Consider the following 13,616-nt stretch of genomic DNA (forward strand, 5'->3'; position numbering starts at 1 on the left):
GCGTGAAACTGTAGCAGCGTGTGTAAAGCTGACACACGCGTGTGCGCGGCTGCGCGTTGCTGAATTTACGCACGAGGAATTTAATTTCGCAAGTGAAACTGAATTATTTGCTGGTATTATGTTTTTTGCTCTCGCACATATGATGAAATAAATATGATTCCATAAACTTCAGCCTGCTGTGATTGCAGTCTGGTAACACTGACAGTTGAACACACATGGGTTTCCTCCCTCTTTGAAATGCTACTGATCATGATAACCTTTTTTTTTTTTTTTTTTTTTTAATTAAACACATCAGGTCCATCAGGAGAGAGCAGGACCGGACCCCCAGGCCCTTCAGGCCCTGCTGGATCTCGCGGACCTCCTGGACGTCCAGGATACGCCGGAGTCCGTGGGCCTCCTGGACCTCCTGGATACTGCGATTCCTCTCAGTGTGTCGGTATTCCTTACAATGGGCAGGGATACATAGGTATGTAAAGCATCCTGTCTGTGATCAGAGACATTAGTTCTGTTTGGCAATCTGGGATTAAATGCAACAGTAAAAGAACACGCCAACATTTTGGGAGATGCACTTTCCTGTTCATGAGTCTGGGATGTGATGACTTTAGAATAACACTGAAAACAGAAACTCAAGGGTTAGGCTGATGGATTCTGACAGGGCATGGTATAAAATGATACCTGCAAAGCCAATGCATGCTTTGCGATAACTCAGAAATCTCTGTAGATTAAAACAGCAAAAAAGGTATAAGATAGAAAGTAATTTATAAAAGCAATAGAAAAAAATAGGTTGAAATAAGTTTCCTCCAAAAGAGGGAGTCTGAGCTGCCCCTTTGTGTCAAAAGGAGCCAGTTAAAGATGCTAAAGATGCCTCCTGGGCACATTCAACTGGGCAGAAACCCTGGAGTAGACTAGAGCCCGTTGGAGAGATTCTATCTCTCACCTGGCCTGGGAATTCCTCGGGAGTCCTCAAGATGAGCTGAGAAGTATCGTTGGGGAAAAGGACATCTAGTAGTCTGGAAACAGAAGACTGAGCTTGATGTGAAGCAATTACTTCAAACCACCTCAACTGCTTAAATCTGCTTCCAGTCTTTATTCTAAGCTGGGCCAATACTCCCTGACTCTGGTTTATAAAAAGGGAGAAAATGCACTTCCCAAAATGTCTGAGCACTCTGTTGTGGGGGGATTAGTGCATGTGTGAAACTTGTAGTCAACTAATAAGCACATAGAGATTATTGATTTGCTGTCTTCTGCTGACCTGACTGACACCTTCCATCCTCTTTGGCCCGTTTCAGGTTCACCATAGTAGACTTTTTATACCGCCTGTGCTGCTTTCACTGACCATCTGAAAACACAAAATAAAAAAGTCCTGTAACTGAATCACTCATATGCTCTAAAGCTGTTTAAAGGGATAACCACCAAAGGAAACAATTAACAAACTGTGCTGAAAACATCCCAACAACAAAGAGGGAACGAGTACTAACGACTCACAGACAGTAGAGCAAAACACCAGCAGCAGCGGTGATGGCACCGACCTCTTTAGTGGCCTGTTTGCATCTTGAAGCCAAAGACCAAACAAAGAAGCCTTGTTCAGTGGAGGAGCATGCAGCAAACAACACCACCGACAAGCCAAAACAAATACTAACAAAGGTGGACTTGTACCAGAGAAACCAGTGCAGCCACCTCAGCATCACCACCCACAGCAGCAGCAGCAACTCTGTTAACAGCATTTCTCTCCATGTGACATGTAAATAAACTAATTTGTGCCTTGTAAATGATATTTGAATCAAGTCCACTAAATTTAGTCTTAACATCTGTAGTTTTAAAGCTTGTGCCTTGCAAAACAAACCTGCTGCTTGCTCAAACGCCGACAGAACGTTTTATTTTTATTGTTTTTTGGTTGTTGTTTTTTTTTTTAAATTTTAAGTCTTCCCACCCCTGTGCTTGTAGCCATTTTAAACTGCTCGGGGTCATGCTGGTCTGTCCTACACGTGTGACCCTGCAGGCTTAGATTCACCACTTCATGTTTTCATGTCCCCCCCCCCAAAAAAAACAAAAAAAACCCCAACAACAACAAAGAAACCCCACCCAAACTACATCTGGTTTAAAATACTAACAAAGCTTTCACAAATTCTTTCTAGTCGGGTGGTTGATGATCTCATGTTTTGTTGCATTTTGTGAATGTATGTGATGGAATTGATTGCTGGTAATGCTTGTGGTTATCAGACTAACACCTGAAATTCTAACAACACAAAAGGAGAATATGAATGCACTGAAATGTATAGCAGGGGCGTGCCCAAAGGGTGCCTTGGGTGACCTGGGCCATGTTTAAGTGATAAAAACAGTCTCAAAGGTTTTTTTGTAGTGCAGACTACATACAGACTGCTATTTTTGAAGTAACGTTCATTTCGCCTGCAAATTTATTGGTTTACCAAGATAAATACTGGCAAACCTTCACTATTGAGCCCTCCCCTCTAAAGAATGAATAAATTACACTACGATGATAAGACAAACAACTCAAACCAGTTTGTTGCTGTGTAGCTGTATTGGTGATAACCATTTCCCCCTCTGTGTCACACAAGCCACCTATGACCCCCCCACCAATACTGGCCACACCCCTGCTGTTTACTAACTAGCTGTGTCAGTGGTTTAGGTGGAATCAGAAAGAAACACAACTTTTAACCAGTTCTTCTTGTGCATGTTGAGAAAAATCAAGAGAAAATGTGCCAACTTACTTTGCCAATTGGCCCAAATGCTATCTCCAAGCAGGCCAATACCCATCTGAACCTGACACCCAAGTAGTCCAGTTCCCCGAGGAGGACGGCGAGTTGCAAAACCAGCGTCAAAAGAGATCACTACCAAGAAAGACAACCAGCAGGCTAACATCATAAAGACAAGTAGCGTTTTCTTTATCCGTTTAATTTTCTTCACCTTAACCTGTGTTCGTTCATGAAATTATAAATAAAAATGGGGTTTGACACCTCAAATTTATTGGGTAATACATTTCAGTGCCTAAAAATCTATGTGAATATTCTTTTTTGTGTCAGGCGAAGGGTTTAGACTGATGATGTTCGGGGGTGACTGGCACAATTTTAAAATAGACAAAAAACAAACTACAAAAACCTGTGAGCTTTCCTTTTCCATTTGTCTTTTTGCTTGTAACATATTTGCATTGAGTTTGTATTGACTAGCAGTGTTCAACAGTGCACTCATGGTAACAAGGCTAGCAATAGTACAGCAGGAAGGAAAATGTTCAGTGTCAGGACATCACATATGAAATGTTTATTGTTTTGCTTTCACACTTCATCCAGTATGTTCAGTATAACCTTTCTCATTCAGTTCATCTTTTAGGAGGTTCAGTTAAACACCGCTTTCATTTTGTATCTTTATATTTATCAGTTTTCCTTTATTCTGTCACAGATAATTTTTACCAAAGGTGGAATTGCATGTCTGTGGTGTATATTTAGTACATGTTCACTACATTTCATCTTGTTTTAATCAGAATATTTGTCATCGTCATTGTCATCGTATCAAATGCGGTCAAAACCTGCATGCAAGACTATGGAAATGGTCTTGCTGCTTCATGTTTTAACTGCAGATTGTGAATTCCACAGCCTTATTTTCTTATTTATTTCTGAAAACAGAAGAGGCATTTTTCAATAAAACTACTGAAAATCCACTTTGGTGTGTTCATTTCATGTTAAAGGACAGAAGCCAAAATAAAGCAAGTTCAGATCACACCAAAGCAGACTTGGGTTGAGTTCTTAACAAGCAGGACTGGGTTTCCTATTGTACACTGACTTGAAGGATACCTTGGCCACCAACTACTATCCTAAGTTGTTTATGCTCTAACCGAAGCATCTAACAGAAGAGTTAGTCCTTGGACTGATTCAAGGAACATTTTGAACAACCAAAAGTGTACAATGTGGTAGAAGGGTTAGGATTACTTGGGCTGAGTAAATAAGGGCTTTGATTCACTTAAGTGACCTTGGTGCACTTTTGATACACAGTGGTGGCGTAAAGCAGCAGTGCCTATGCCAAATGGGACACGATAATTAGTGGTACCTGGGCTAACTTAAGGAAAAGCCTCTTTGACTTAGCAGAAGTAGACATTATGTAAGAGGAACAAAAAATGGGTTTCTGCACTGATACTTGGGCTAATACAATTACTTGGATCAATTTGCACCTTTTGGAAAGCAAGTGGGTTTAATAGGTTCACTTGAGCATTTGGACTAATTAAGGGGTAGGAAAGAGTGTGAAGTTACTTGTGAGGCCAAGGAGCTAAACTAAAGGGTTAAGCTTTACATCACAGCAAAGTGGATTGCTTTTACTAAGTTACTTGGTAACGAGTTTGGGAGATTTGGCAGATTAACTTGAAGGGCACATGGGCTATTAGGAACAGCACTAGATGAGCAATTGAAGATTGGCGATTTGTTAGAGCAGCTAGAACCACTTGGGCCGACTATACATGGACTTTGACATTAGCTGCCTTTTGATACTACAAGTACTGCTCCAAAAGTGTAAATAAGTGAAATATTCTCTAGCCAGGCCAGACTGGAAAATGCCACCAAGAACTGCAAAGGCACTGGTTTCAATGTCTCAAAGTGGAATGAGGTTGACCATCAGGCTATTTAACTACACTCTCTCGATCAAATATTAAAAGGGCATCTCAGTCATGTGGAACAGCGCCAGTTGGACAATTGAAGGCAAATCTAGCAGACTTTTAAAAAATTATCCATATTGGGATTGACTCAAGGATCATGTGATTAACCTTAAGGGTACCAGTAGTGAGTAGACAAGGATCAACTCTAGGACCTGGATCAAGTGCTGTTTTGATATACGTTGGGGGTAAGTTCTAGAGCAGTGTTTATACTAACTACAACAAAAACTAAAATAAGACACAGCTTACCAAAAGGGGTAATGCCAACTTCAGGATACTGTAAAGGTCTTAAAAGGCTTTGTACCTAGAGCAAATGCTTCAAGTTTCTTAGTAGTTGGCCTAGATTTCTTTCTGATGAGTTTGCCTCCACTCATTGTCTTAGTACATTACGGCCATTCATAAGACACTACACCTGGTGAAATTAGCACGTCCCAGAAAACTGTGTGCGCCTGGCTTGATTTATGACCTTCTGGGCTAATTAGAAGGGAATCTGGGGAGTTTAGACTATAGCCTGCTTAATGGTTCCAAATTTACAAATTCCCTTATTAGTTAGTCAAAATTCTCCTCTACTTGAATTGTCCATGAGCCCCAGACGAACATGTGCAGCTTAACTGTTGCTGTTTGTACAAACTTGAAGCTCCAATAGGGACTCAGACCTGGTTTCAGCAGAAAGCTTTTAAAAAACAGAATCAGCAGCCTGGGATGGAGCCAATAATCCAGCTGTTTCATCTCCCTCAGGGCAAAGACCTCCATCTTTGAGTGGAAACTTGGAAAAGCAGACAAGAATATAGCAATCAGGAAATTGGGGAAAGTGTCATAAAGCGCTGTTCTCTTCAGCTTCTTTGAACACTCTTTTTACAACCCCGAAGCCAGGAGCGTTTGAGAATCAGCTAACTTCACTTCCTTGATTTATTCACTGCGATTTTCTCCTCAGATATTTTCCCCCTGAATCATTGCCACAAACATGAAGCTTAATAGCCAAGCACACGAGTGAGAGGTACTAATTATCTATAAGCTGTAAACATCAGTTCTGGGCCATGGAAACACATCATCATCGGTGTTTGACTGTTCAGATGAGTTCATCTCTACTCGAGTGTGACTCATCTGGAGCTACCAGTTATAATAGTCTTCCCAAGAAGACAGTTTAAATTATTGAAGGGGAGAGAATGAATGATGACTGCTGGACGTAATATCACGTCTGCACTCAGGGTTGTAGAACCAATGCTGGATTACAAAAAAACAAATTCCTTCTCCTGTCAGCCAGATTAGCCACTGAAAAATGCATTTTTAATCAAATTATGCTTTTATAGAAAAAGTGTTAGTGATTACTTTTATAATTACTTGTTTTTTTCAACAGATATATCAGAATGGATGTTTAAAGAGCTAGTATGTGCTGAGATGGCTTAATCTCATATGGAGAGCTAAGGCAACAAGAACAGCCAGCCAATCAACAATCAGCGTTTGGCTGAACTTTTGATTAGTGCTCATCGCCAAACTCAAATATCTGATTGATACTGGATGGTAGTTACGACTGTAAACTCAAAAAGGTTTTAACCCATAGGGAATGACCGCCCGAGAATAAATAAAGTTTGAACTTTTGATGAGCCTAAATAAGTTATGCTTTCTGTTATTGTTAATTATTCACAACATTTGCTTCACATTTTTAAAAGGAATAAATAAATCATAGCCATCAGTTGGTCACAAAAGCACCATTTTCGCAGTAAATATGCACATAAAATTTACTGAATATGCGTTTTGCAAGTGGACAGTCTTTAAACATTACAGCTTTTGCCAGCCTAACACGCTTTAACGGCTTCATATATGCAAATGACTGATTAGAATGGCCCAAATTGTGAACTCTCCTGCAGTCTGTGTGATGTCTGAATGAACTGATGTGCAAACACTTCAGCTAACTTCCCTGTATTATGATCTTGCAAATGGATGTCACGTATCCTGGAAGCTCCCTCTACTACATCAGAGTATTTCCATAAGATTAAATGTGTCTGTGTTAAGGAATATATTCTAAAACACTTCTTCAGTAAAGACTCAGAGAAGAGAAACACACAGAACTTCTTGCTAGCAAGCGCAGCCTCCAGACTGAGAGACTCGCACTGAGAAACTGCCCCGGTCTTTATTTATACTTCAGTGAGCGTTTGTTCCTTACATTGGAATGTGGAGGTGTACGTACGTGTACGTGTACGTGTGTGTGTGTGTGTGTGTGTGGGGTCAGAGTGTGGCCCCATAAACGACTTCCCTTAACCTGCTGGTCTGGAAAATCCAACAGTTCATCTATATGTAAAGAAGCACTTAAACTAAAACTGACATAGCTACGTTAATCCTACCGTAAAACAATAAGACAAGGTACGACCTCTCCCATGCTCCTAGGATGTGGGGGTGAACACCCTAGAATGTTACAGACCTCCTAGGATGAGACATTCTTTCAATATGCCACCAACTATATACTTCTACACACAAATAATTACATGCAGCATTCTACCATATGCAAACTTATATCATTAAAAGATTATACTGACTACTAAGTACAATTTTCCTATTAACAGTCTGACATACTTGAATAATGTTGAGAGAATCAGGTTGGAACAATTCATAATAAAAAAAGAAAAACTGACAATTTTTTTTAAAGCAGGGCTATAAATAAAGTATGGAGGTTTTCTGGCAAATGAGAGTCATGGCTAAGGTTTACAGACTAAACAGCAGCTTACATACTTTCCTTACTTGTTGAGTCAGAAAACCGAGAATGGTGACCACAGAACAAAAGTATCTGGAAATAAAGGAAACCAAGTGCTGCAGAAAATGCACTTTCCTGCAGTCTAATTAGAGCCAGATGAAGTGGGCGGAACACCTTTATTCCCTCCCACAGTTAAGCTTATCGGCAGCTTTGAAATTCCTCCTCGGACCTCGCAGAAGGCTCAGAAACAACCTTTGATGGTAGAAGAATTTAAAACATGTTCTGGGACTTTAAAAAAAGACGAACTGCATGTACATTCCCCTCAACCCCCTTGTGGGACTAATAAAGGTATATCAAACCCGTTGAGTGAAAAACTGACAAAAAAAGCACTTTGTGACCCAAATAAAGAGGGCAATGGGACTTTCTACTGCATTAAACCGCAATAAATCTAACAGAGCTGAAGATGACTGACAGCTGTTGTTATCACTAGCAGCGCATATTAATCTGCAAAATTAAGGCAACTTTGCATAAACCTCGTTTCAACTTTTAAGGAGGCTCTCTGGTTCTTTGAATCAGGGGTTTCCGTTTGAGTTTGTAGTGGAAATGCTGACATGGTTATTCTGCTAAGTGATGTCAGAGCTTTTTTTTTTTTTTTTTTAAAGCTTGGATACTTTAACAGAAAGCAGGTTCTGCACAATGGCATGTCAAAATGATGAACCACTAAAGTTGGGAGCTTGAAGGCCGTGCTGGCAGAATATAACAGTTCTTAGTGGGACTGATTCACAGGGAAACCACAAGGATGTGTAGTACTTGGTGACACCTTGGGCTGACTAGACAATGACTTTGAGAAACTCTGGCAAGTATTTATGAGGACATCCAGATTACTCATTTTATTGTTTTAAAACCCATTTATGCCACTTTTTCCCTTTCCCATTTCATTTATAACTCCTCTTTGTATTTGATGTCTCAATCATCTTCCACCAGAGAAGTCTGAACTTTCTGGAACATGCGAGGTGAAAACGTAGGACGCTCAATCCAGATCCGTTTGACGCCTTGCTGTGTTCAGAGCACAGCGTTAATGCGGAAAGAACAGAGTAGACCACTGTTTATGTTGCTGTTAAGTGCAATAAAAACTCATCCTCCTGTCGCCTTTTCAAGCTCTTAGCAGGACCATAAACCAGGAGAGGTTGACTGGCCAGAGATGACCTCATGGAAATACTGGCAGCTACAACAGTTTCCTCAGTTTGAGGTGTCCAGCCAGCTGCCGCCATTCAGAAACCAAACCGGTATCTCTCCAGTCAACAGCTTTAGTTATGTCAGAGGTTTGTCTGCTGAGAAACACGAGACGCTCTGTAGTTTAATTTGTAGTACTTCTAGCAGGCAGAGCCATAAATGATGAAAGCAGACACACATTAAGGACCGAGAGATTGTATTTCATCCAATGACTGTTGAATTAACCGCTGACATCATTTATTTGTGAGACAGATTTATTATGTTGATTTGTCAGGATTTACTGGATTAGTCCAAAAGAGACTTATAATAAATATTCAATGAGAAGAAGTTTTCCGTACAAATACACTGATATGTTTCCACACGTCGCAATCAAATGTGCTTTACTGTGCACTAAAAAAAAAAATTAATATGTCACTGTAATCCAGCTTCACTTAGTTCTGTAATTTCTGGTACAAATGATAATAAAGTCAGCTTGACTATCCGTTTTTCCATTCTGCTGTGTCAAAAGTCCAACACTGGGCAGGACCCCACGACTGCAAATACTGATTTTCATTATAGGTTCACCTTTAAAATATTTTTTCCCCCAGTTCAGTTTTGTAGTGTGTTTATGCAGTCTTCTTGATGTTTAACAGACTAATGTTTTTAGAAAACCATCATGTTGAAAAGAGTGTTGAGCTTTGGAGGAGTTAAAATAGCATTTCATTACTCAGAGGACCTCAGAGAGCCAGCAGGGCTGATAACAACAGTGCTGAGAAGGACTGAAGGAACGGACACCAACTAAATACATGCCAGGGAAGGAAGTTTAATCAGGAGCAGGTGAACTAATGAAGGTGGAAAAAGCACAAAGCAGGAAAGTAAAAACCAGAAAGCCACGAGAAACTGTTGAGATTTTTATTTTTTTAAATCTTAGTTTCAGAAAAGTTAAGCTCCACTGACTATGAAACAATTACTAAAAACAATCAGTAGGAAAGTCAAATTTTCAGTGAAATATAAAACTGAAAATAAGAAATCTGCATTAAATCATTAATCTAGTTATCACAGAGTATAAAACAGACATATTTATGGCTGTGTGCTTTCTGTGCTGGTGTTTATTTCCTAGGCGATAGTCTGCAAAAAAAAAAAAAAATCAGTCCCACAACCTAATCACAGAAACGTGAAAATCACTGTAGATATTCTTAATATATGTTCTGTATTCCAAAAGCTGAAGTTTCAGTACCGTCAGAGAGACCTGGCAGCAAATTAGAATCATTCATGCATGTCGGCATCATCAAATGAATAGAAGGACATTCCTGTGACACAGTGTGTACTGCTGTAACTGTACCTGTTTGTAAGGTACAGTTTATCAGATTGTAAATTCTGTGCCAGGGGGGTGGGGATATATGTTTTATAGTGCACTTAAAATATGCTATAAATAAAAGAATTGGTGAAATGAGGCGTTTCCAGTCGTCTTTAAATTGAAACCTTGAACATAACCTGTTGTCTGTTATCTAAACGAATACACTGGAGAGGCTGTGATGCTAATAAATGATCTGAGTGCTGTGTGCTCACAGCACGTTTAAGAACAAAGACCGTGCTCAGCCTCTGGGAAAACTGGTATCTTGCTAGTGTCAGCACTAACAAGAACACAGTCTTCCACACTGCTGCTTTGTTCTACAGTACTTCCACTATCAATTACACAGTGCTAGGTTTTCTAGGTTGGCACTCTTCATCAATCACGCTTCAAAGGATTTTGTCTGCTCAAATTCCAAAGAAAGACTGCTTAATTGGCAAAATAACAAAGACCAAGACCCCAAAATGGCATTTATTTCCAGGTTTGTTTCTTTTTTCTTTGGGTAGTAAAAGTTAGAAAAAAGGATGACTCTATTAAAAGTGGGTCAGCAAGAGAAAATGAGGGATGACAATGGCCATAGGCTAAGTAAAAAGATACCGATTAAATGCACACCGGGGAGGGAGGTTTAACAAGGAACAGGTAGAAATCAGGCTCTAACAAGGGCAAGAAATGAGGGGAGTAAACACCCAGAGAATCAGACAGGAAATAAACTGGATGAGGGCTTCAACTCTGAGGGGAAAACCACAGAACTGAAACTAACACAAATCCAAGACTTCATTTACATTTACCATATAATATAAAATGCTTTGAGAAAACCGTTGTTGTGATTGGGTCATATATAAATTGAATCAAGGGGAAAACACTACATCCAGATGAAGAGAACTGCTGAACTGTATAGGCACTGATAGGCATCTGTGCAACCTAATAAAAGACGTCCCTCTTGTTGTTTTTTTAATTTTTGGACTAGACTGAGCTGGGCTGTTTTTTTACCCCAGGAATTTCTTTTTAACATCAAACATGTTTTTGATAGCAGGGGACATGACAGGAGACGTTCCAGGCAAAACAACATCTCTGCTAGAAACACTGAACTGTTTGCAAAATTTTACAGTTGTTTGTGATTTGTAATATTTTGACAGATTGAAAAAAAACGAACTTATATTTATAACAAATGGCACACATCTGCATCTAGAAAACGTCATTTTTCCAAGGAAAAATCCTTAGCAACTAATTAGCGACTTACCCATAAATCACAGGGTTAGTTCAAGGCAATCATGTAAAGTAATGATGTGTAAGTGGAACGTGGCATTACCAGAGAGACAGGAGTCACTGCTAATTTTCCAAGGAAACCTCAGGGTAAATTAATGTTTTATTCAGATTTTATGTGACAAACTCTCTACAGTCTGGAAGAAATCTTTCAGTCTCCATCAGGTCACCAGTGACCTGTTCAGTGTTGGGGTATGGTTCACATCTACCTCTTTATATGATAATGAGATTGAAAAAGGAAGTATAACAAAATCATTATGCTGTACAAGTATTCCAGCCTGATAAAATAATAGCTTAAGTAAACACTTTAAAGCCCTAAATTACAATGATAAAAATGCTCATGATGAATATTAAAACTTTTGAGCACAACTATAAATGATTTCTTGCTGACTGTGGAGAGATACTCTGAAAGTCTCCTGGTCAAGAACAGTTTGATACGAAAGAGTCTCCGTGTTTAAACAGATCTCTGCTGTTTCATAGCTCAGTTTGAAAAGATAAACTTGAAAAACTTGAAGGTAAGAAAAACAAACACAGAGCCCAGCCTAAAGTGGACTTTAGATATGGCTGCTAATGTCAGCAGGTGTTCAAAAGTGTCTAATAAAATTCACAAAGCCTTTTGTTTAACAGTAGACTGATGGTTCTGTTCTTCACGGAGTGAGAGGAGGTGGTACTCCATTTCTCTGAGGTCTCTGATGTGGCAGCAGCTCGGACACATGCCGACTCTTGCTTTACTGCCAGATGTCGTCACCGCCGCTGGAATATTGTGAAAACTCATCAAAGAGAACAAACGCATTTCACAAGCCGAGCTATCGCCATCATCACTCTTTCCCTGGAAATGTCTCAATTTGCACGACTTACCGACTTCACAGATCAGGGAAACCTCACTATGGTGCATGTAGTTTTCTTCTAACAGCAGAACACGACACCTGACAGCTGTTTAACATGTCTTATTATACGAAGACCGAGATAACAGATCAGTTCCAGGTCCGTACTTGTTCCTTATGGATTCCTGGTGCTCTTGCTTCCTCCTCAGCTTTCTCTGACTTTTCTGCTCTTTCGGTGGGTTTCTGTGTTTGCAGTGCTTCACTTTTGAAAATTCCGCCTGGTCATCTCTGATTATCAGTAAAGTATGCAAAGGGAATTTAAACAGTACCTCTGCCTCAGTTTAGCTGAGAGAACCTCCTCAGCATCAGTAACAAAACAAATTCTGGCATTTTGGTGGAGATCACTTCTTTTAATTAGACCTTTTCTGCTTTTCTTTATTTTCTGCCAAATCTCTTGTTCCATCTTCAGATTGACAATGGCTGTAGTTTCAAATCATCAGGTTGATGTAAGTACAAGTATTCAATGAACTTGAGGAAACCTTAAAGTGGGCCTATTGAGTTAATATTAGTGCTGTCAGCATTAATCTCGTTAAAATGACGTTAATATCATAGCCGCATTAAGGCGGCAAATCTCCATTAGCGAGTTAGCGCGGATTGCCTCTTGCGTGGGACTTTTTAACACAATTAATGATTCTGATATAAAGATATTGAAAATGCAAAAGGAAGTCAAGCACTCCCTAAATCACTGCCGACTACGTGCCTACATCAGCCAATCACAGTTGTTTCCTCTGTAGCACGGCCTGCAGTTTCCCAGATTAGTGTTGCACCACCACACTGCAACAAAATTCAAATGTTTTCCACACCAGAAGGCAAGGCCCTTGTTCCCCAAAGTGGATCATAATCTGTTGTATGGAAACGTTAATGCAGCAGTCACTAAGTTGTTTATTTTCCTTGTCCTTCATCCATGAATTATACTTCAGTTTGTGAGGTGATTTCAGGAGGTAAACTAAAAGTTAAGGAATAATTATGACAACTGATCAAAATAATCATGATAAACATTTAGGCAATAATCCTACAGCCCTGCCAAAGGTCTTTAAAATCTCTTAAATTGTCTCTTTCCCCCCTTCTACTAGGAAACTCATTGGGGCAGGATTTTAGTCCCATCACAGAGAATTAAAACTGCAGTTTAGAAAGTTTAATCATTGTTAACCATATTCTTATAAAGCTACAAGTCATTTATCCTGAAAAATCACTGACCATAACTGGAAGCACATCAGCTGAACTGAAGATTAAAGTATGTAAATTTGCCTGGTTCCTGGCTGCATTTAGATGAGCACTTACATGTACAAAGAAATATAAAGTGCCTCGAGGCAGTTGTTGTTTTGAGCTGGTGCTATATAGTTAAAATCGAATTACAAAGTTCTTTATACATTTACAATGTCAGTCAGGCCAGCTTTGTACATAAAAAAAAAACTACTTAGATTCAAATGTATTATTACACCATGTGTCATAAAAAATAAAAAATATATTTTAGAAATCTATCAAAAACTTGTGGACAACTAAAAATGATAAAATTCCCATATTAAAAGACCCAAATTTGAGCCGGCATTTTGTATTTCTGAG

The 13,616-nt window shown here is 39.4% G+C and overlaps 1 protein-coding gene across 1 annotated transcript in view; it reads left to right on the forward strand.

Annotated features, from left to right (window-relative positions):
- The window catches only part of col12a1b (collagen, type XII, alpha 1b), a 148,033-nt gene extending 144,309 nt beyond the window's left edge, over window positions 1-3,724 (forward strand). Inside the window, exons 76-77 of the mRNA XM_013910747.1 lie at window positions 296-466; window positions 2,761-3,724. Coding sequence (XP_013766201.1) covers window positions 296-466; window positions 2,761-2,885 — 296 coding nt within the window. The 3' untranslated portion in view covers window positions 2,886-3,724. The remainder of the gene's footprint in view (window positions 1-295; window positions 467-2,760) is intronic.
- The last annotated feature ends 9,892 nt before the right edge of the window (window positions 3,725-13,616 follow it).

Source organism: Pundamilia nyererei, unplaced genomic scaffold, assembly GCF_000239375.1.
Source record: "Pundamilia nyererei isolate P.nyererei 1_Seehausen unplaced genomic scaffold, PunNye1.0 scaffold00048, whole genome shotgun sequence".
Classification (NCBI taxonomy): Eukaryota; Metazoa; Chordata; class Actinopteri; order Cichliformes; family Cichlidae; genus Pundamilia; species Pundamilia nyererei.